Here is a 23982-nt window from a genome sequence, read left to right on the forward strand (position 1 = left end):
CAATACAAAAGTATAAAAGTGTGTGAAGTTATTTTCCCATGCTGGAGCTACATGCTGCTGGTATAAATTATGCATCAGACATATGTATATGTATTGACTTTAATAAGAGAAATTTTATACGTGCCAGCTATTGTACCTGCGCTGTAATCACTCGAGGGTATCGGCGCTCAAAGCACACGCTTCCTCGTTTGCCTATCATGACGGCTGACTCGGGGTGAAGCCTTGGGAAATTAAACAAAAAAAGCCTAATTAAAATGATAATAAAGTCCCCTCTTGTTTGGAGCTCAGGTGCTACAGATACCTCCGTACAGCTGCCGATTTGCTCGCGGAGATATTTGTGAGGGCTTTTGAGATTCCTTCGCGCTACGGATCCCGTTCCCTAATCACGACGGCACTGACACCTCACAGCTTGCTTCTCATCATCGCCTTGACATTCCATTGCACTTTACTGTGGAATACTTGATGATGGTGGGAGGGGGTAGCAAGGAGCTCCTCGAGTCCCAACCTCTAGTGCACCGTGACTGGATATAGAACGGTTGAAAGAAAAGCTACACCACAAAGTCTTTCCAAACTCACTAAGGATGGCGCCATATCGCAGGTTTGGCAGTTTTGTGGTTCAAAGCCTGACGTTTACAGACCTGCTCCCTGTGGCGTACACGTATTGTCTGAAGTGACTATGAAAGAAATGTGAGAGATGTCTTGTTATACCCAATTGGGCAAATGGCATGAGAGGAACCAATGTGAGACAGAGCTGTGCTGCCTCTGTAGTCTACAGTCTGCAGGCCACCCTCTAGAGCACATAAGGGGAATGTAAAACACCTGTTGAGGGCAAAGCCTTGATGGCACACGCTGTCAAAACCCAATAACTCTGAGTGACTTAAACTAAGCTCTGGCCATGTGGTGCACGTCTTTCTTGGGAGGTATTTCGGAGGGGGAGAAAAGATCTGCTCACTCAGTGCTTCTTTGTGCTGAGTCTATTGGCCTTTTCGTCAACTTGAGCTATACGACGATGGCGGTTCAAATATTCGAGCTCGTTCTTTGCAAATGTGATTTCCTCTTACAAATCCATGTAAAATTATATGGAGCAATTTTTTCTTGAAGCACAGCAAGCTGACAGTGATCAGATATAACAGACAAGACTGGAAATCGATGCTAATAGTTGCAGGTAGGAGCATCCATTAATCATTTAAGTGGCTAAGCAACACGTAAGGACACACAGGTTGAGGGCTGCAACCACAACCTTAGGCACTAATAATGCATGCTTTTTCTTGTTGAAAGAAAAATGTTAAACAACGAGCAGCTCTACAATCACAAGAGATACAGCATCTAAGCAGCTGCAAAAGCTGTGTGTTTATTTCAGGGATGCCAGAGAGAAGAAAAAAGACAGCAATTATGAGAAGAACTGACGGACAACTAGCAACAAAGAGAGTAATCTTCTCAGCAGCCTAACAATGTGATGAGTGAAGGCAAATCTTTTTGAAGCAGTGCTCATGAGAGGTCACTAGGCATTTGGTCTCCCACGATAAAAAGCTCCCATTAACCACCGAGGAGGTCCTGATGAGTAGAGCGAATGAGTAAGGTGGGGACCGTACAAAGCTTAATTGAGCAAACAGCTGTGAAATGACATCAGCCAAGTGTGCTGTGTTTTCACTCGGCAACAATTTCGCTCTTAAAAGGTTCCATCAGTACCTCGACAGCAAGCCATAGTCCAGTACATTTAATCTTCTCTCTTTCGCAGGCTGCCAGCTGGCAGGGTTCAGAGCAAAAGTATTCTGGTGTGGGTCACTGGTGTGGAGTTGCCATAAGTGACTCATTGTGCCGCCTCCTGTCAGTCACACTGGAGAGTTCTTAAATTCCACTGATGTGAATGCACCGGCAGCAGTATCTGCACAGGCTCTGGATTTGTCAAAACACCTCCCAGAAAATTTCAAGGCAATTTATGGATCAAATGCATGGGAAAAGGCCTTTAATGAGGGGACTGTGCCTACCTCTCCAGTCACAAGGTTGTTGTCTGAATTACCATTCACATTTCATTAGCTACTTTAAGACGATCATTTTGGAAACGTCAATGCGAAGTTTCAGACTGTTGCTCAGGTAGCTGATGAGGGGAAAATGGAAAGCTGGTTAAGTCTTGACACTCCTGATTTCAAAAATGACTATGAAACGTGCAGAAATTCTCAGTTTAACAGCTGTGATTTAGCACTTAGGATAATAACTACAGTCTATCTACACTTTAAATACAGTACATGTCCACGGTGACATCAAGGGACCAATTGAAAATGAAATCTTTACACAATAACGCGAAACATGAAAAGCAAAGTCTACCAAGCTGCATACTGTATAAATCATTCATGCACCCACCAAAATACAACAACAGAATGTTACAAAATTGTCCTCCTTGTATTAATAATTTCCATAAAAAATAGTTAACATTTAAATTAGATTAATAACAGGATTTCTTAAAGGAGCAATGTGGAGTTTTTTACAGCATCTTTTAATGAGGTTGCGATGTGCAACCAATGGCTCACTCCACCCCTCCCTTTCGAAGCACTACAGCAGCTGACACAGGACAATCATGCCATCACGTTTTCGCTTGTTTGTTGGATCGAAATAACATATTTACGAAAACTTGCTCTGTAAAACAGTTTGTCCGTTGAGGGTTACTGTAGGAACAACATGGCGAATTGCATGGGGACCTGCGGTGAAGAAATAGCTCATTCTAAGGTAATAAAAACATAACATTCATTACGTACGGTCTTTATACACCCCTGAAGACAAGTTATGTATATTATAGTGCATTTCTGTCAATGGATTCTCCTAAACATTACACACAGTACCTTTAAGCATAACTGATTTTAGGTATTTCAATTAAAAAGCAGTCTCTGCTATTAGAATCCAAATGTGCATATTGCTAAAATTATGCCAAACATTATGACGATACAGACTTGACCATTATTACTCAGATTTATTGCAAATTTCCAAATAGGGGGAAGAATATGTTCTCTTTTTCTGCTGCTTGTTTTTCCTTAGTTATACCACATCATTACGCTGCTGTCATCATGTCAGTAAGATCATTTTACCTCTTTCTGCTAGACATTCATATATTTCCATGTTATTTCATTTCTACATGAAAGGCACTGAGGGCAAACTTTTCCTCCCCTCATCTCAGAAACCCTCAGATAGCTTGCAAGGTCGCAGACGGGTTTTAATTCCATGCTGATAATTTAGCAAATGGTCCGCACTGTATCACTTTGATCTTGCCAAAGTTTTTGGAAATGTCAATCTTGAGCCAGCTACTATAACCCCGGTTCATTAGTGGACCTTTAAATGGTTCACAACAATTAAGCCTGTCAGACAGCTTTTTTCTGCCCAGGAATAAACCTTGACTAATGATTTGCTAAAAAGTCCTGACAGTCTGTTACAATGAGCAGTAATTGAATTTATAAGCTAACAAGCCTTTGAACAAGTGAAAGAAATATTTTATAAGCTTGATGCAATTTGGTAGAGCAGATAATGAATTGGAATGAATATTCCCCTCTGATTTTTTCAGTGTAATTGTCGTTTTTCTAAATGTAATAATAACAAGCAGAGAAACAAATCCAGACAAAGACAGAGAACAATCAGACTTCAATATATTTCTCTCAGTGTCTCGCTTTCTTGTGCTTTTGCTTTTTCTGCCTTCGACTTGGTAGACAGACACCGTTTCCTGCTATTTTGTATTCTTTTGCGTTCACCACCAATAGCTTCCCAGCTATTTTAACGAGCTTGATGTGTCACAAGAATGCATGCCCAGTTCACTGTGTGCGCTAGGAAAGCTATGACAACTACGCCGTTAATGTGGTGCTTTTGAGCCTGCGCAAAACCCTTCTAACACAACTAAAATGTGGATAAGTAGAAAATAATGCTCAAGTTTTGTTTTAGGCCAAATGCAGTTCAATTGATCATACTTTAAATGATCAACAGCAAACATGCATGGATCAAAATATCTGTAATTCAGAATAATTACATTTTGTGTAGGCCCATTATAGGCACCCTCATTAAGAAATAAATACAACACATAAACACATTGGATAAATGTGTGTATTTGTGTAAAACGTGTATATAGGAGCGCTTCAGACATAAAAAGACTGCAAAGTGTTGTGCGCTTTTCTTTGTGGAGTTCTTGTGTTTTGAAACTCAAAAAACTGAAAAAAAGATGTTTTGCAAAAACTCTTTTCTTTCAATGAAGTCAATTTGCCAAAAGGAAATCTGACATCAAACGACATCATTTTAGAAGGTCCACTTACACTCTAACAGATCACAACAAGTGTCACAAGCTTGGTAAATTAGAACACAGAATGATGAATTGGATAAAATTGTGTCAGAAAAAAAACAATCAAATATTAAAAGAGGAAACGCTTTTCTCTTTGACATCAAAAAGACACCAAGTAATCAGCAACAAGAGCCACATCATTTCCTCCATTTAGTGTTAAAGTAATAAAAGGCATGTCAAAGTTCCTAGCGTGATATAGGACCCTGGCTGTTCATTACTCCCTGGACTCTATACTTTTCCTCTGACTAATAGGGACAATATTTAGGCAAATAAGGTCATTATGCTAATACGAGTGTTGATAATAAGTCGCAGTTTGCTTATTTGTTTTCCTTTGGCTGTAACTGTTGTGATGAACAAAGGAGGCCAATTAGATTTCAGTCTTTTTCTGGATTAGATTTCTTAGCAGAAAAACAGGGCCATACGCTTTGAATTCATCAGGGATGAACGGGAAATGTGATTAAAATTTCAGAGTAAAGTCCTTGTTGGAGATATATGTACGCGTATCAGGACACACCACACTAGCTGTAATTACCTGAGAGAATTTGATTCCTCCTAAGTGGGTTACCAGTGGATTTGGAAGTATTCACAGGGTGTTAAAGGTTTGGGTGAGTTATTGTTGGGTGAGATATTGTTAAATGATGCTGCAATAAGGCATCTAATTGTGTTAAATGCCTGAGCAGAAACCTTCCTCAAAATTGTTTTTAATACTATAATATCAGTTCATTCCGAGCAACTTCCGACTGAACTTACTTACTATCTTACACTTAGTCTAATGTATGCATGAAAGAAAAGGTCTAATATATGCACAGAAAAGTTAGACTTATATATTTGTATCTACAGGGTCTTTTTATAAAATGCTGTAGACAATGCACAGTGCTCTTATATTTAGCTTCGTAACATCTCATAGTTCATGTGGGCCACTTCACCTTTAAAACATATCGTTGCTGTCATTCCAAGCTTTGGAAGTTCAAATTCACTATTTATAGGAAACACTATACTTTTTTACTGATTAAATACTGTGTAAAGCAATTTTTAACACTTTGTATCGGTTATATATTTGCAAAAGCCAGTTAAGTCATAATGTTTAAAGCAATTTTAACACTTTATTTCGGTTAGATATTTGCAAAAGCTAGTGAAGTCACATCTGAACCTGGACCACAAACCAGTCAAAAGTAGCAAAATATACATTGTATGGGTCAAAATTATAGATTTTTCTTTTATGCCAAGAATCATTGGGATATTAAGTAAAAAATATCTCAAATATATATTAAAAAAACTGGGGTCATCCTAAATATGAGGAAGCAAAACCTCAACATGTCTATCAACAGTGTCACATTTTCTCAAACAGGTTGCCTGATCCAACCAACGTTCAATTTAGGATCAAGCTATGGGTCTGCCATCTTATTGTAAACAAAAGCATGATGCAACATTCTGCAGCGAAAGCAAAACAATTTACTTTATACCTGAGAGTGCAAAATTGGTTTGACAGGCATATGACCCAGCTTCACTCTTACCACGTCTGGACAAAATGTCCGGGCCTTGATGAATATTGATGGCATTAGGTGGATCTCCAAAATATCTGTAACGTTGACGTTTCTTGCCCCGGTTAAACGCATCTCGCCCTGGCACGCAACAGGTCATGTGATTATGTTGGGAACGCTGTTCAGTTCCGGTGGGCGCGAGTTTACCGCCCGTTATCGATGGCGTCGCGACCAGGGAAAGCGTGACATTTACATTTACATTTAGTCATTTGGCAGACGCTTACAGTGCACTTATTACAGGGACAATCCCCCTGGAGCAACATGGAGTAAAGTGTCTTGCTCAAGGACACACTGGTGGTGGCTGCTGGATCGAACCAGCAACCTTTGATTTACCAGTCAGTGGTTTAACCCACTAGACCACCATCTCCATTGCACGGTGCGTTGTTCGCTGAAGACACGGGTGCGAAAAAACGGAATTAATTTGACAATGAATAAGTGACAGACGTATCTGTTCTGTCTCTCTCTCTCTCTCTCTCTCTCTCTCTCTAATTGTGCTACGGACAGCTTTAAGCACATCTGGGAATTGCGACGACGCTCTGGCAAAGATGAACAGCCCGGCTTTGTTGCTGCAGCATTTGCATGATAATTAGTTGTGGGCTGTATATATTTTAATTTATTTATTCTCTAGTGTTTGCCGAGCAAGAGAGAGGAATACAGCTAGATGCATTAATTACAATGATTAAAGTGTTCACTGAGCAGTCTCTTGATGTGTTTATTGAATTAATAAGTATATTGACATATGAGACTTTGGAACTTACAGAGATTTCCCTTTTTGGTAAAGCCTAGTCCTTGTCTATTTCAAACCCATGATCATAAAGGATTGACTTCTTATGTTCCTTGAGGGAGTATGTTTTAGTGTGTGAGGGAATAAAATAGAGGCTTTGTGAAGTAATGAAGCTTGAAGTTACTATTGTGACTTACTTAAACGGATTAAACGAAACATAATTGTTTCTAGAATAACTTCATTGCTCAAAATAGATGAAGCCCACTTCAGCACTGAAGATGGATAGATGTCACAATATACCATATAGCACAATAACCGTGATAATTAAAACAGACCATGATTGTCGATATCATGTTAATATTATGATACTATAAGTATTGCAATAATATTGTTATTGTAAAATTTAATTATTTTGGCTACTTTGTACGGTATATCTGGGATCGTCCTAGCCATAGTAGTTATACAGGAATCCATTGTTTAATTTAATTATGTATATATTATAGGCAAAATAACAGTATTGATTGGAAATGTCATTTTTTTATTAAACACAGTACATTTGATTCTTGGTAACATATAGAATATTTATATAAAAAATAGGTAATTTAATTCTTCTCAATTAAAATAAATGCTTCGGGGAATTGATCGAGTTACAAGAGCGGTATTACGAGAACTTTCTGAACCATGGTAAACCTTGAAACTGGCACATGCCATATATATAGCATTTATTATATGTATATACAGTTTATAAATTTCTTATCATTTCACAGATTTATTTCTTATTATTTACACCTGACCTGAACCTGATTGTAAAGTTCTACACAGTGTTGATTTTACATTAAACGCTGGGCATAGTTTTAGTTTTCTGTTCAGACCAAAACTTTCTTTTTCTTTTCAGAAAGTCTATAATTGACAAATATCACCTTGAGCGAGCCATCAGTGCCGAAGTGGGCTGCACCATTCTACTCTCAAACTCCGATAAACTGGGACGTGGATTTTGCACTTCACTGTTAGACTGATATGATGCCTGTCAAGTTGATGGAGGTCCCATCCTCCGGCCTCCTCCAGGTCTGCAGACAGAAGCAGAAGCCTGTATTCTGACCAAGCCCCCCTCCGTCCCAGCATACAGTCTGGCCTATTAAAATTAAAGCAGCTCCTTACTGTTGAAACGTCATGTCTATCCCATTCCCCAACATGCATTGGGAACAAAGGGAACAATCTATTTTTTCCTGATAGAAGCGAGCAGTTGGTAAGAGGTTTGAGATGAGTGCGAGGATACAATTTGCCTAGAGAGTGCCCGAGGATCAAGCCAGCCCTGACTCACTCTGGAATGAGGCTGTCAGCTGGCAACCAGCAGTAATTGCTTCCCATGGCAGGACCCCACCAGCCAGAGAAGAATGTGTGCGTTGAGCTCGTCAACCCAGGGATCAATTTTCACAACAGCCCAATCATAATTGTTTTCTAAGGATATGAAACTTGTTGCGAATGCGGGCGAGGCCTGATTGACACCCATTGACCCAAGCGAGTGGGGTACGAGGATTATGGCAGATCGAGTTTACAGCTCGGAGGCACGGCATGCTTTTTGTCACTCAAGGTGAAGTAAGTGCAGAGCGAAGAGTAAGAAATTTTGACCCCGAAGATACCTCAGATGTCCTGTGCACATAGAGAGAACTGCCATCCGAAAATGATGATCATTTTAAAATGAGAAATTTAAGATGCATGCCTATTTTCTTAAAGAGGTGCCTCGATACCCTGGTCCGCCCTGAAGTCCTTGAATGCCTGCCCTGCATAGGAAATGTTCAGTCCACTAACAATCTTTCATCTGTCTCAAGATAATTTCGTATACTGTCAAGCAGCAAATTGAATTGTAGGGCACTTGGATGGCTGCTGCCACTGCCAACAGGTCCCAAGACCATCTCAAATGTCACTTCAGCCGACTGATAACATGTGGCCCCATGGCCAGTGTCTCTGACATGCTATTATCTGTCTGGTGAAGAGACGACACAGTGTTGTCAGAAACCCGTGTCTCTACACATGTATCCATCACAGAGTGGCAGATGGCTTGGATCAAATTATTTTTGTTTAAAAGGCTGTGTGAAGTTTCAAAATGTGACTGCCGCAGATGCCTCTCACAGGAGGCATAATGGAGCATCTTGTGTGGCTGCCGCAGATGCCTCTTGCAAAAGGCATAATAGAGGAGCACCTTGGGAGAATCCAGCAGCTATATGGATGAGACTGCGGCTTTCTTCTGGCTTAACCCTGCAAATTTACAAAAGAATGCATTAAGGTACCAAGAGGCCGATGTGATCGTGAACGTCAAAGAATGCGTTGTGTTTATTCTGAACGTCAACTTTAATGCAAAACCACAGACTCTAAAACCAAATCTACGTGGCTGATTTTAAATACGTGTTATTATATGTGGATATTTATTTCTGTTTGTGTGTTTGTATATTGATGAATATTTCTCACATAAATGAGCGTGCATTAGTAGACTCACTGGGACAAACCATTTTAGCGCTGCTCTCATTATCATTATTGTGAGAGGAATACACTAAGGATAAATTGTGCTCGCTGATATCATTGTTTATTTAAAAGCAATGGGTGCAATATTAACCTTACATCTTAAAGGGATAGTTCTCCCCAAAATAAAAATTCTATCATCAAAATATCTTTCTCTGTGTTGAGCCAAAACAAAGACATTTACACAGGTTTGAAACAACTAGAGAGTGAGAAATTCATGACAGAATTTTCATTTTTAGTGAACTATCCCTTTAACATCTATTTTTACTAATTACCTCATTACCATATGTAAATGTGACCTAAAGAAATGTCACAAACATAAAAAAGTGAAATTCTTTAGCAATCTATTCTGACTTTAAATGGATAGTTCTTTCCTCATTTACTCAACCTCTTGTTATTCCAAACTTGTATGATCTTGTATGATATTTTCAGAACATCGATAATCAGACAACATTGGCATCCATTGACCTCCATTGTACCACTGAGACATTTCTCAAAATATCTTCTTTTGTGTTCCAAAGACGAAAGAGTCATATACCGGTTTTGAACAATATGAGTGTTGACTAAACAAAGACAGAATTTAATATTTCACAAATAAATAAATATTTTATAAAAATTCAGATGAAGATTCACATCATGGAATCACTTTTCTCCCTTCCGGCCATCTACAGTACATCAAATTGGTACATAATGTAATTTAAAATCAAGATCCATTTAATGTTGGTTAGGCACACATCTTGCTGTTTACTCTGTGCTACAGCAGGTGTCCCCACATCCCACGCTGAATCCAGTGTTCACATACAAACACTCAGAGTCACTCTGTCACAATTTTGCGGTGGGCCCTGAGGTGGACCAGCAAATGGCTCTTTAGGCAGATCAGTGTGCCGCTCCAAAGTACTGTAGTTGTCACGGCAGGAAAACACTGGAGCACCTTGATGTGGTGTACAGCTTACCTACAGGCAGGGCTTTGTCTGTGCCAGCCTTTTCTCTGTGAGCGGATGTCTGAGAGCTGCACGACTGCTTTAGCACACAGCCAGCCCTCGTACACCAGCAGGAGATGGAGCTCACAGCAGGGTTTGTGTGCATCTGTGTGTGTGTGCTAGGCATCTGGAATAATGTCTTTGTTGATTGGCTATCGTGTGTGTGTGTGTGTTTTAACCCACAGGAATAAATTAGCCTGACTTTTACAGAACAGAGGTGTCTATTGTATGTTTGGACAGCGTGCTGAGAAGGTAGATTTTTTTATTTTATTTATTCATTGTCCTTTGTAGGCTACACGAGTAGCCATGCTAAGATTTTGTACTTGGAAACAGCTGAAGACAAACAAGCAAATCTGGCTAATGATTTCCCACTGCTTTTTAGGTCAAAATGTCTCGATCAAGATATTTATTTCTGACCACGGAAGGTTAGTTGTTGCTGATTCTTCATAGTCTGACTCATCAGACTGAGCAGTAAGTGTAATGCTGCCTTGTTTTAAAAACATATCTGTAATATTTAGATTCCAGAAAAACTTCATCCCTGCTATCCTCAAGGACCTCAACACAGTGTCACAGTTCACAAGGCCCTTGTAAACACAACACCCACAGCACGTGCATCACATCACCTGACCGTTCCGGCTTCACCTCATCCAAATTAGCGCGGGACCGTATGCACCTCTCGCCTCTACCTTCGCAGAATCCTAAGTATCTTATGCAAACTGTGAGCGTTTGTTGGGGAGCACTGGCAGGGACTGATGAGTGTCTCATTATCTCCACACCAGCCGTACACAGTAAGAGGAGCATAATCAAAGCCTGGGGGTACGTATTAATTATCCTTTTGAATAGTGATGAAATTTTAAAAAGATCTCCTTAAGGCTCCCATCATCAGCAGATGAAACAAAGCTCGGCACAGCTTGAGCGTCGAGGCTCACATGTGTTTTTACATCTGTTCAGGATATTTCAATTTGATGCTCAACAAGCTGAGCCTGAGATTAAAGGATCATACGTGTCATCCACACAAACATCACTTCCAGAGCGGGCGAGCGTACGTGAGCTCAGCTTTTCCAAGAGAGAGGCGTCACCGCCGCAGACGACGCAGTCGCATTTCTGTCTGTGTGTGCGCGTGTCCCGTGCACATCTGCAAGCGAAGGCTGACGCGATGCCTCTCACATGTTTGAGATGTCGAGGAAGGTGTCTTTTCTTTCTGTGTGTGTGTGTGTGTGTGGAAATTTGCTTTTAAGAAATATTTATGAGCCGGTACCTTTTTTTAAAAGAAAGTGTTGTCTTTAATGAACATGTTTTAGGGATTGTTTCAGCATCTATAATTTATAAGGTGAGACTTCATCTGTGAACAGGGCTAGTTTGTAAATGTGAATACCTCATAATTATGAAAAAAACACATCTCACACAGCTGCTGTACTGGCATAATATGACACTTCTGGAGCAGACGGATGTTCTCGGTAGAAGGCCGGTGTGTGTGCATGTGTCTGTTTGTCTGTGTCCGTATCTTATGAACGAATGTCCATAGAGGGTTTCTTCCCCATTGTAGGGGGAGAGGGGTGTTGACGTTGGCAGTATTTGATATTGGCAGATCAGTTTGCACAAATGGCCTCCCCTACTGCAGCACCAAACGCTACAAATCGCATTACTTGTCTACAAACAATTAGTCATGTTACACCTAATTAGTGGGCTTGCTATACCTCAGCACACTTCTTAGAAGGGTATTTTTGAAAAGTCCCTAAATGGAGTGCTGAGACAACTATTTGACTTTTGCTCACCACATTACTAAGACTCAGTCATATCTTACAATCAAGTCTTTTTCCACAACATGAACGGCATAATTTGTTTATGTGAAACAGATTGGATATCATAAACATCTAGCAGGCTGCCTTGCTGTCAGCTGCCTATATAGACAGCTGCCTTCATTACGAAACATCATTATGCCATCATAACCGAAACAAAAGCGCATAAGTGACCTATTTGAATGCTGTACTGTATGTAGGCAACTCTACACAAAGTGCACAAAAAATGTTGTCAAATTGATTAATCGCGATAAATCGATTACAAAATAAATGTTTGTGTTTATATCATTTATGTGTGTGTGGTGTGTATATTTATATGTATATATAAATGCACAAACATGCATGTAAATATTTAACAAATATGAGAAATAAAAATAGTTATTATATTTTATTTAATTATATTTAAATATACATTTATATATATTTATTTAAATATTTGTTTCACATACATATTAGAAATGCACCGATTTATCGGCCAATAAGTGTTATTGTTAAATAGACAATGATCAGGGCTAATATATCCTAACACCGTGTCTACACCGGACGCATCCAGTGTGGAAAAAATTTAAATTATTATGGGTTCTAACGCATTCTATTGTTTTTTGTCGTGCAGCGTCCTGTGTAAACATGGTGTAAGAGGACAGCAAAATGCAACGCATTTGTGCTCTCTTGACAGAAAATGTTAAGAAACATCACCAGTTTGATGTTCAATATTAATAGTCATTTAACAAATTAATAACATTTAGACAGTAAATATAAATTTAATCTTCAGAATCGGCATCAGAAGATATCACTCTGAATGATCAGTATCCTTTGAGACATGTAGTATCGGTGCATCTCTAAAACATATGTAGGCCTATGTGTGTTCAGGTATATATTGACTGTACATGCCACACATAAACACAAAGATTTCAAATGGATTAATCATGATTATTTGATTTGACAGCACTACAAAAAATACAAAGCATAAACAAAACATAATGTTTTTACCTTCTTTTGGTATTGATTTAATTGTTCAAAATGTGGAGGTTGCCACATTTTCACTGGATACAATGCTGCGTTGAGAATTTTGCCTTGAGATGTATCTCTTTGCGACATGAGCCCGTCTGTGTTGTCTTTAGACTCTGCCTACGTAGGTATAACATACTGTATATTTGTGTCATTCATCCTGAAGGAAGAACAGTACAGTTTTAGGTTGACCTTTGGAGATAACTGTATCAGACATCAGCTCTCTTCCAGCTCCACGCCCACTACCATGCATCCTCTTCATTCTCCACAGAGACTTCCTCCGCTCATCTATGCTAGTGGCAAAAACTAATAATCAAATCTAACCGCCCACAGACGCTTTGGAAAGTCCCTGTTGAAACACAGTCTTTTTTAAACTGTAGACGAGCACAATTCTAAATCGATGCACCAACCCAATGACAAGTTACTTCATTCTTTGCAACCTTTGGTATGGTGTCATTTTTCTGTCTGGTGTGTTCCTCCATTAGAACATAGGAAGGTCTTCGCAGATGGAACAGATGTAATAGTGACAGTGTTGACTTGCAGGTGGGGTGACGAGTAATGAGCACTAATGAATAGCAGATCAGGCTCGGCAAAGATTTATAGTAACACAGACCTTATATTAGTCAAACGCAGCTTTATTTTGAGATGTTAACACATGATAAGGAGGAAAAAACATCTGTCAAGCTCTCGCCATGTCTTATCCTCTCTTTCCTTCTCAGTATGTACACACGTTGCATTCGCAAGCGATTCTTCCATTTGAAAGGGCTCTTGGCAAACCTGCCACCCTCACCCGGTGAAAAGCGAATTATTTATTTATTTGACTTCAACATAATTAGAAGCATTACCCCTCCGCTCGGCAGTGACATCTTTTCAAGTGCAAAAGTGCAAAGAGTTAAGACATGCATGTAAGAGGTGGGGAAGCTTTACGTTTTTTTTTTATATCAACATGGTGGAGTCACATTTTTATACCACCTCTGAAAATGCTAGACGGGAGATAAACACGGAAGAAAAGGAGAGAATTAATTTCCCTGCAACAAACCGAAATATGTTTAGAAGGCCGACTTTTGTGCACTGCATTTTCTCTGTATTGTGTTTCTGAAGAATTTCAATTTATCATCTTCCTTCAGAGAAAAGGCACGAATGAGTTTGCAAAGAAATGGTTTCCAATAGAGGGATTTCCATCTATTTGGCAAGAGTTACTATGAAGTATAAATATGCGATTCATTCCTTCTAAACGTTTGGGGTTTAGAGGAAACATGTTGATACTACCGCTTCTTTTCTTCAACTCTAAATAATTGAATAGAAAAGGGTCTCCACAGTATTTTTTGCAGAGTCTTCGCAGGAATCCTCAACATCTGTTTTTACTCTGCTCCCACACACTCATCCCAAAACAGACTAGGTGACAAAAGAGGCAATCCAAGATTTTGACAAAAAGAAGCACCAAGATGCTCAACACAGGTGCAATATGGTCAGCCTCCGGTGGCTTTGCTTGCAGTAACATTTGTCATCCACCATTTACTGCCTGGGGGCCCTGCCACACTCATGTAGCATATTAAAAACAAGTTGATGACAATGAAAACAATACAGCTGAAAGCAAAAGAAGAGAGATGTGAAGGGTTTCACATCTCCCTTAAGTGTCTCCTTCAGGGACAGTTTATGTGCTAGAGATAGAGGCTCTTTGACATTGTCATCCTTTGTCTCGTCGCAACCAAGAATTCCTTCTCGTTCTTCCACCTGCGTGTTCTTTAGGTGCTGTAGAATGCGTCTAACTCATCTCACCGTGCAGAATGTCTTGAGGCCTTTATGATAATGAATGCATGATCTGGGTCTTCCCCTTCTAAAACATCACAATAAATAAAACATTATAGTCCAGCAAGACTGAGAGTGGGTGTGTTATCCGGTATTTTATCAGCAAAAAACATCACAGGTAGACACGATATTTCTCAATGCTCTGGAGAACAATCCACAAGGGAACCCATTGCTTTTTTGCCAAGAGTAAAGTACAATGTATAATTAAAAGTGTAAAGTGTAAATATATAATTGTTGGAGTGTTGATTATCATTAAATAGCATTGCAGAAACATGACTGTAAGCCATATTTAGCATACTTAATTTATTAATCAAGCAAGCTGTTTGTTGCCTCTCTTATGTAAGCTGGAAAAGATATGAAGACTTCAGCTGGGTGTGAACTGTAATATGTCGCATGGTGATACTATAACAGATTACATTTTCAACTGAAAATCAACTGTTTATTTTCTTGGAAGATTCTCTTGGTATGATTCATATACATAATAAGTTCAGAACCAAGAAATCTTATCTTATCTTTGATGCTTATTTTCTGATTTCCTTGATGATGGGCAATTCCCCACCACTTCATGATGTGTCTCTTAGGTGTTCACCCTCAGGTGGAATCTTTTTCAGCCAGGTCTAAGTGAAGATTAAATGTTTATTTAGTTTATAAGGAAAAAGAGAGGAAATTGTTTTACAGAAGTGCATTAATTGTGCTATTCTTACTAAGTCAAAGTCTGCTTTATTGTCAATTCTGCCACATGTACAGTATATACATATAGAGGATTGGAATTGCGTTACTCTCAGACACATGGTGCATACATATAACTCTACACAGAATAAACATATATATATATATATAAATACAGATTATTATATATATGTAAATACAACTATTACAAGCAGGGATATTAAAAATAGAAGATAGGTAATAGTAAGTGCAAACCAGTGAAATATACAAGAGTGCAGATTTAAGGTACTGCAAAGAGTATATTAGTCTGTTTAAAGACATTAGAGGAAACGTTTCAATGTTTTGCCTTTACTATGAACAAAAATAAATACAAAAAAGTATTTTGTCATCATTTATACAATAAAAAAGACAGTCCCTACTGGCACTGAACATCAAGCATTTTGTGTACCACTATCATGCAGCTATTTGTATGAAGTTTTAAATAGAAAAATAATTTCTGTCAATGAGAAAATCACAGATTGATCCTCAATAACTAGTGTCAATGCTTTTGCTTGTTTTTTTTTAATTAAAAAATATATGTTATCAACATTATTTTGTGTTAATTTTTATGTTTACATTCAAATCTGAATTTGACAATTTCTTATTTGATGATCTAATCCCCTTATGTGATGGAAGGTAATAAATGATCCAAACATCATGTGCATCAGTGGAACCAAGAAACCTTTTGCATAAATGAGGTTTATGCCACAACATTGCTTATTTAATTAGCAATCTAGAAATAGTACAGACTTTAAAATACTTCTTTTTTAGCACCATACCATTTTCCCTTTTTAAACCTCAAAGTCTTGTTTCAAGGTTAAGTAAAGCTCTATATTTCAAATTGAACTTGGATGTTTTGACCTCCCCTGTTTGTGTTTGCCTATACCTATTAAAGGGATAATAAATTACATTTGCAAAGAAACAGTGCTGGTCATTTTTCACAGTCTTCAACAGGTACAACTGGGAGTTTTTATTTTCATTTACCTATTCAATCTCTTAATAACTGTTTGCTGGTTTTCTCCTTCCGCTGCATATCAGTTCATCAATCACAACAGATCGTGGTGAATGTCTGCTGCTCTTTGGGTTTGTTAGTCACACTGAAACTTCACATCCATTATGCAGTTTCACATTAATCTTTTAAATCAGTCTTCAAATTAACGTACATCCTCCCTTAAGAGAAGCCTGTGATGCTGTGAAGAGTGTGGTCCCTGCTGGCATTGATATTTTTCAGCTCTTTTTAACACTTTAGGATAGTCAGAGTGCCCTCCATTGTTGAGTTATTGTACTACACACACATTGTGCAAATGCAGTCAGAGTTTTTTTTTTTTATGTTTTCACATCATTGTCAATGACAAACGCAATTTTGATTAAAGACACCAAACCACATTGAATCTATGAGCCATGTTTTGTCTAAAGTCTCCAGCTAGGTTTCTATACTGTAGATGCAAATAAAGAAATTATTTTTCCGGATGGAAATTTAACAATACCTGTAATGTTCCAAAAGATCAACCCTTGATGTTGCAGTAAAATACCAATAAAAACTCAATGTTAACTCATCAAATTGATAGTACAAGTTTTTTTCTTGACCTATTGTACTATATAAATTATTTTAATGAATCAAACACAACCACGCATTGATAACATTTGTTGCATTCAAAAAGCTTTGACATTAAAACTTTGTGGCTCATATAGAAAACACCTACACATGGGTGCAATGACATAAAATATGATTATATCATTTTCAGTTTTACTCAAATATCCTGCACAAGATGTGGACTCCATTGGCATTATTTCAAAGAGGTTTTAGATTTAGCAAATAAATTCAAAGTAAATCATACATTCAAATACATACACAAATCACATATCAAATATAATTTTTTTTCAGAGGATGTATTCAACATCAGCTTGGCTTAAACATGTGGCCACATAGTTGAGGTATGATTTCAGTTACTTAGAAATACTTTTCAGAGAACAACATACCCACATGCCCTCTGAGAGTACTGTTGTGTGATCTCATCAGGTGTTTCAGATGAGTAAATACAGTACATGTTGTCACGTTCAAGAGTGGCATTCATTGACTCTATTACTACAGTTTGGTCATCCTCATTATCTTCACTTTTGTTGACAATCTCAATTTCAGTTGTTGTGCACTCCTCATTGTGCTGTCCGAGGTTGCCCCACCACTTAAAAATATTACGACAGAAAATTAATTCAACGTTTGATTATATCTTAATATTATTATTAATGTTTTTATTTTTCAGTGTATTCTGTTAGATGGTTTTATGATGTTATGGACAACATCTGTCTTACTTGAGACTGGTCAATGTCCATGAATTTACTTTTGAAATGTTTGGGATCTGGTACCACAGGAAGGATCCGTTTTCTAATGCTTTAGGACAAAAGAATGTCGTCAGCCTTTTCAAGGTTTGAGGATAAATAATTGTTTGGTCTGTTTGGAGAACATTATGTAATTAATAATGTTTTTTTATCTTCATGAAAAAAGGGTCTTACGCATAATGCCAGGTAGAGTGGTTGAAACATTCTTACCCATGGTAAAACCATGATAAGGACGTTTAAAAAAAAATGTAATCATCATTTTTAACAAAACTATAAATTTTATTTCTGTGGTATTGACCAGCGGACTGTATATTTAATTGACATCAAAATAAATTATCTGACCTCTCAAAGCCACCATTGACCAATACAAATCAAGTATTCCAGAATGCTGTGTTGTTTGTAGCATGTTTCGGTTAAACTCACCCCTCTTGCATCAAAAGGCAAATAAGAAGAAAGGCGGTCATTGGCAGCACAGTTATTAAAACGTAAATCCAGTTTGGAAGTTGGAAGTTCCAAAGATGATTGGAAGACGATTCAAACTTACAGACACCTGCAAACAAACAAAACTTTTTCGTTGACTGTGGAAAGAGCATGAAAAGTTGGAACTGTGGATAGTAAGAAATAACGAATTAATATTCACTACTAATTTGTAGGAATCTGTAAGTGGTTAGTTTCCAAATCTCTGTTTATATTTATGAATCGAATAAAATTATTTAATGTAAACAAATGATAATTTACTCAAACCTGCAATTTGTAACATTTTGTGGGGTTAAATTTAAACAAAGATATTTATTAGGCAACTATAAACCCAAGACTAACATATGCAATGGTAAGCTTATATCAGGGATAAGTTTGAGCATGGTTTCATGGGAAATGTTATTTGATTTCCATTTAGACTGAAAATTAATCTGTAAAGTAAATTGTTTTTAAACAGTGGTGGTAATTTTTTTCTCTTTTATGTTACTTTTAAAGGGATGCTTCACCCAAAATTGAAAATTCTGTCATCGTTTACTCAACCTCAAGTTGTTACACACGTTTATACATTTCTTCGATTTGATGAACACTAAGAAAGATATTGGAAATACTTTATGTTAGTAACTGAAATGTCTGGGACATCAATAACTACCATGGTAAGAAAATCCTTGTATCATTTTTTTGTTCTGTTGAACACAAAATTAGACATTTTGAAGAATTATGGAAAGCAAACAGTTCTGGAGCACCTTTGACTACCATTTTAATTTGTTCTAATATGGTAGTCAGTGATGTCGCAGAAACGTAAGTTGCTAACATTTTTCCAAATATTTTTCTTTGTGTTCAAAAGAACAAAGACATTTATACAGGCTAAGAACAACTTTGCATAATTTTCATTTTTGGGTGTAGTATCCCTTTAACTTTGTGTATTTGTGTCCATCTTATTTATTAACGGTACCATACAATCAACACAAAATTACATAATGTGTAAAAATTACACAAAATTGGTTAAAATGACATACATCAGAAAAATTTGCACTTCCACAGATAAAGTGACCTTGCCTGTATTATTTCCCCAGCTCTGCACTGCTGTCCAGTTGCTCCAGTTCCCATTAAAAAAACAGCCCAACTTCATTCTAATTCTAAAATCATAATTGTGCTTCAAAGAGAGAGTAGTCAAATTCACATCAGTCAGCTCCTTGTTCTCGATAAATTCTGACTGCGAAAAAATAAGCAAACACAAAGAAGGCTTTGAAGACTAATCTTTACCAAAACTGCAAAATGTATTACTTTAGATTAGCGGCTTCTGTTGCTTGCTCCCATTTGTGTACAATAAGTATCTCCAGGTGTTCAATGATGACCTACCATCCAGGTTTTGACACACTGGTTTTTGTATTGTAATTCACTCGTATAACATCGGGATTCCTGCTTTGTGACTGGTGTCTTCCATGTAACTGTAATTCCATTTGAGGTGCCGTTAATCTTCATATCAATCTCTTCAAGGGAAAATTTATACGGGTCTGTGTATTTAAAGCATGGAGAACTCATGAGTAAGACTGTACAGCATTGATTGAATAATGTTACTGCGCAATCATGGGGTTTCATGTTTTGAGTGTATTTTGAATCTTCCATAGAAGGCACAGGATGTACCAGCTCATGTGAACATACATCTCACCTTGTTTGGGCTTTTTGATGTGGCTTCCCATACAGCTCATGTACTCTGACGCAAGGAACGATAATTTGCTCTCAGATGTTTATCTGAGTATAACAGAGTACTGGCAATGTGTCATCTGCTCTGCTCCTACCTGTTCCTAAACATGTGACCTATATACCTTGGTCAAAAAAAATGGCACTTTCTTTCCCTCTGTTTATCAATCTACAGTATGGATGAATCGATGGATGGATGGATGGATGGATGTAAGGGTGGATAGATAGATCATTTTATCCAAAAACAAATACAACAAATAAGGTTTAAATAAATCATGAGAAAAATAAATTCAGTTTCACACAATTGCATGTCCTTGTGATTTAAAAAAAATGTGTTTAACATATTCTAGGCATAAAAACAAAATCAAAAATGAAATATGCTCACTCACCATTATCATCCTCGGCCCTGAGCTCAGGGACAAAAAGCAGGGGAAGGATAAACTGAAGACAAAGGTGCCAGTTCATTGCTCCTCTCTCATTCACTCAGCAATGATGAGCTTTCATTCTTCAGTGGATCGAAGAACAGGCAACAATTTATAGAACGCAAACCACTTCCCCTCCTCACCCCCTCACTTCGAAAACAACTTTTTTCTCATTGTAATGAAAAGAGGGCTGTGATTTTAACACCGTAGTCATTCTTTTTATTTAAAATGATTTATCTCAATGTAAAAAATGATTTTTAGAGTCTAATGGAGAAATTCCCATAGTAAGTTGTCATGCTCACAAGTTCATGAGTTCTTTCGAACCAATTAATGTATGTTGCTTCTGAGGAATTCCTAAAACAAGTTGCGACTCAACCTAAAACTTAAAATGATGATGTTACCAATATATGTGCATAGCTGTAACTGCATGTACTTGTTTAATGTCATTTTATAACCAGACCAAAGACCAAATGTTTTATAGTGAAACCTAGATAGAATTACACCTGGAATTTTGATCTGAAGACTTCACCTTTAATATCTTATCTAAACAGGGTCCTTTGATTTCACTATTTAAGGCTATTTGACAAATTCAGATGGAAGTTAACACAATGGAAAAGGTTAGCTTACATTACATTTTAAATAACATATCATTAGTTGATGATATAATAACAATAAATCCAACAATGATTATAAAGTTTATAAAACCACACATTAATATCTCTTTGCTGGAATTTTGCTCTAAATTAAATGACTTAAGTATTAACTTCGTTTTAGATTATTTAGAAGTTTTATGGCAACAAATAATTACTCAGCCTCATGTCTATGAGGCCAAATTATAAACACACTGATGCATGCCCATAAAACACTTTTGCTATAGCGTTTAAAAATATATCTCAGATAATCATGATAACGTGGTATTTTCCAACCGTACAGATTTTACTTATGGGTTTTTTATTAGCTGAGAGAAAAATTACTCATAAAGTGTCACAACAAGGTGTAAAGACAGTACTTGGAACCAACCAACATGAGGTGAAAATAGAAGAGACCACGCAGTTAGTCAAAAGGTCAAATGGAGTACCTGGAAAATAGATCTATTTTTTCAATTTTTTCTTTTCCTTTTACACATTTGGCAGACACTTTTATCCAAAGCGACTTTATACTGCACATTTTACATAGGTATTTGCAATCCCCTTGGATCAAACCCACAACCTTGCTCTTACCACTGAGCTACAGGAAAGCTTTTAAATTTCAGTCTGATGAGACAATTAACAATCACAAAGTCTATCCACCAGATGGTGTTGTGTCATGATTCTGCCTCACCATGTCAGGTATTACTTGGTGTTGAGGCGCAATTAGACAGGATCTCTTGTTTTATGTTGGAGAGAGACTATTTTGTCAATTTTATTGTTGCCATACTCTCTCTCTCCGGTCTTGTCATTGTTCCTGCCCTCCTGTTTCATAGTTAGTGTTAATAAGTTTATGCCCTGCATCTGTTCCCTCTTGATTTGGTTCCTTATATATTGACCTCGTGTCTCTTGTCTTGTGCTGGTTCATTGTTTGTGTCATCTGTGGTGAGTCCTGTGTCTTGTTTAGTTCAGTTTATTGTAAATGTCAAGTGTTAGTCTAGTTAAGTCCTTGTTCCTGTTTCCATGTTTTGTTCTCTTACCCCCTCGTGGGTGTTTGTTTTGTACTTATATAAGTCAACCCCTTACCCGCTGTCTTGCGTTTGGGTCCTCTGTCCCTCACCACCCACGTGCATGACAGTGTTGTGACTGTGCCACAAGAATTTTTCAAAAAAAGGGAATTATTTGTCACAAACATATAATTAAATCTTTGTGCTGATCATAATACTTCTTAGAAATACCTGGACAATTTTTTAACTGGACGTGGTTGTTCACAGATGTATTCTAGATGACGTGTTGTTGTGAATGTTTTTATGAGTCACCTGTCTTATCTCATTAACCTCAAACTCGCAAAAGGATTAAAGATAGCGTCCATGTTTCAGACACTTTTTACACAGCACTGCGCATATCATATGTTGCATAATAATTATCTCACACACTTATGAGCCAGAGTAGATAATAATCACTTCATAAAAAATTCCAAAAACTTGAATAGTTTCGAGTTAAATACTGTTTGAAATTATCAACTGTTTACCTTAAATACATTTCAAAATTGATTTAGTTTAATTTGTCTTGATCCATATTTAATTGTGTTCTGGTTCCCATCTAACTGATAACATTCCACCAATAGAATCCATCATATAGTCGACGCTACTATATTTTTCATTTAAACCAAAACAATTCCTATTATAACAATTAAAGGTCTGTAAGTAATTTTTGGAAGATCGATTGACAGAAATGCAAAACAATATTCATAATTTTTTCTTCAGATGTGTATAAAGACCTTGCGTAATGAAGCATTACGTTTTTTAGAATGAGCTATTTCTATCTACATACACCGTGGATCCCCTTGCATTGGATTCGTCATGTTGTTTCTATAGACCCATAAACAGACAAACTGCTCTACAGAGTGCGCTTCTTGAATGTTGTCTACATGGGCAAAGAAGTGAAAATGTGACAAAAGTCTTAGTCCTGTGTCAGCCACCGTTGTGCTTCAAAAGGAAGGGGTGGAGTGAGCCATTGATTGCAATTCCCAATCTCACCACTAGATGCTGCTACATTTCATACATTGGACCTTAAAATCCAATACATCTAATACATTTTTTATTGTTTTTTTTAAACAGGGAGTAAATGGAATTTCTAGTAGACCAACATAATTTGTAAAAATTGAGTTTAATTATTTAACCTTTTCAATTTAAATATAGACAGACTGAAATAAAAAAGTGTCAAAAGGCTAGAATAAGAAGCTCCTTCAGTCCGTCAGGTAACACATTTGAACAGGACATTATGAACTCCATCATCTTGAACAGGTCGATGTATACCAGCGTTCTTTCCCCCTACTTTCAGACATCTCTGCCTTGTAATAGAGATTAATGAGACAACATTTCTAAAACGTTGAATGACACTGACCACACCATCCATGCCATTCCAAAAGTGCCGCGGAGGGAGATGGAACGTCGACCAGGAGATGTCAAGGCAGAGAGGTGAAGGGGAAAAAAGGGAGGAGAGTCGATTCAAAGGATGACGATAAATCTTTGAGCAGTACTCGATTCCGTCTGGGCTGCGGAGTACGTCTCCCCCTCTGGGATGGGCTGCATGTCTGCAGAGAAACCGAGCTAAGACGAGACCTGTCAGGAACAAAGAGCAAAATTCCAATGATATGTTTAGCTAAAAGGGTGAGAGAAAAGTGAATCAAAGCAGTGCAGGATCAAAGAAACGCTTCAGTAAAGTCAACTTGGCCGCCATGAGACCAGCAGGGGATGCATATGATTTATAAGTTGTTCTTCAGAACCTTCTGATGTTGAAGAATTGATTGTTATTGTTGCTAGAGAGAAGAAGAGAGAGATGTGGGACTGAGGTGGAGGGTCAACCATTTGCGTTTCAAAAGTGGAGCTCTGTGATGTGTGACAGTTGTCGAACACTGAAATGGCATCACTGCCTTTAAATAGAAGCACTGGAATATGTCAGGGGCAATAAGCCACCACAACAAACTCTAGAAAGACTGTCAGTTCGTTGATTTGACCA

At 37.6% G+C, this 23982-nt stretch overlaps 1 protein-coding gene across 2 annotated transcripts; it reads right to left on the reverse strand.

The window, feature by feature from the left end:
- Positions 1–16705: 16705 nt before the first annotated feature.
- crlf2 (cytokine receptor like factor 2) lies at positions 16706–20434 on the reverse strand. 2 transcript variants are annotated; one of them, XM_056755342.1, is made up of 7 exons: positions 20303–20405; positions 19882–20082; positions 19572–19726; positions 19269–19425; positions 18159–18285; positions 17709–17787; positions 16706–17581 (listed from the first exon to the last, which is right to left on the reverse strand). In XM_056755342.1, exons 2-7 carry the CDS (start codon positions 19919–19921, stop codon positions 17363–17365), a joined length of 777 nt encoding a protein of 258 aa, XP_056611320.1. In that variant the 5' UTR covers positions 19922–20082; positions 20303–20405; the 3' UTR covers positions 16706–17362. The 2 variants fall into 2 exon arrangements, with proteins under 2 accessions (XP_056611320.1, XP_056611319.1); XM_056755341.1 differs by lacking the exon at positions 19882–20082 and having other exon boundaries at positions 20303–20434.
- Between the last annotated feature and the right edge of the window lie 3548 nt (positions 20435–23982).

This window comes from Triplophysa dalaica, chromosome 8 (assembly GCF_015846415.1).
Source record: "Triplophysa dalaica isolate WHDGS20190420 chromosome 8, ASM1584641v1, whole genome shotgun sequence".
Taxonomy (NCBI): Eukaryota; Metazoa; Chordata; class Actinopteri; order Cypriniformes; family Nemacheilidae; genus Triplophysa; species Triplophysa dalaica.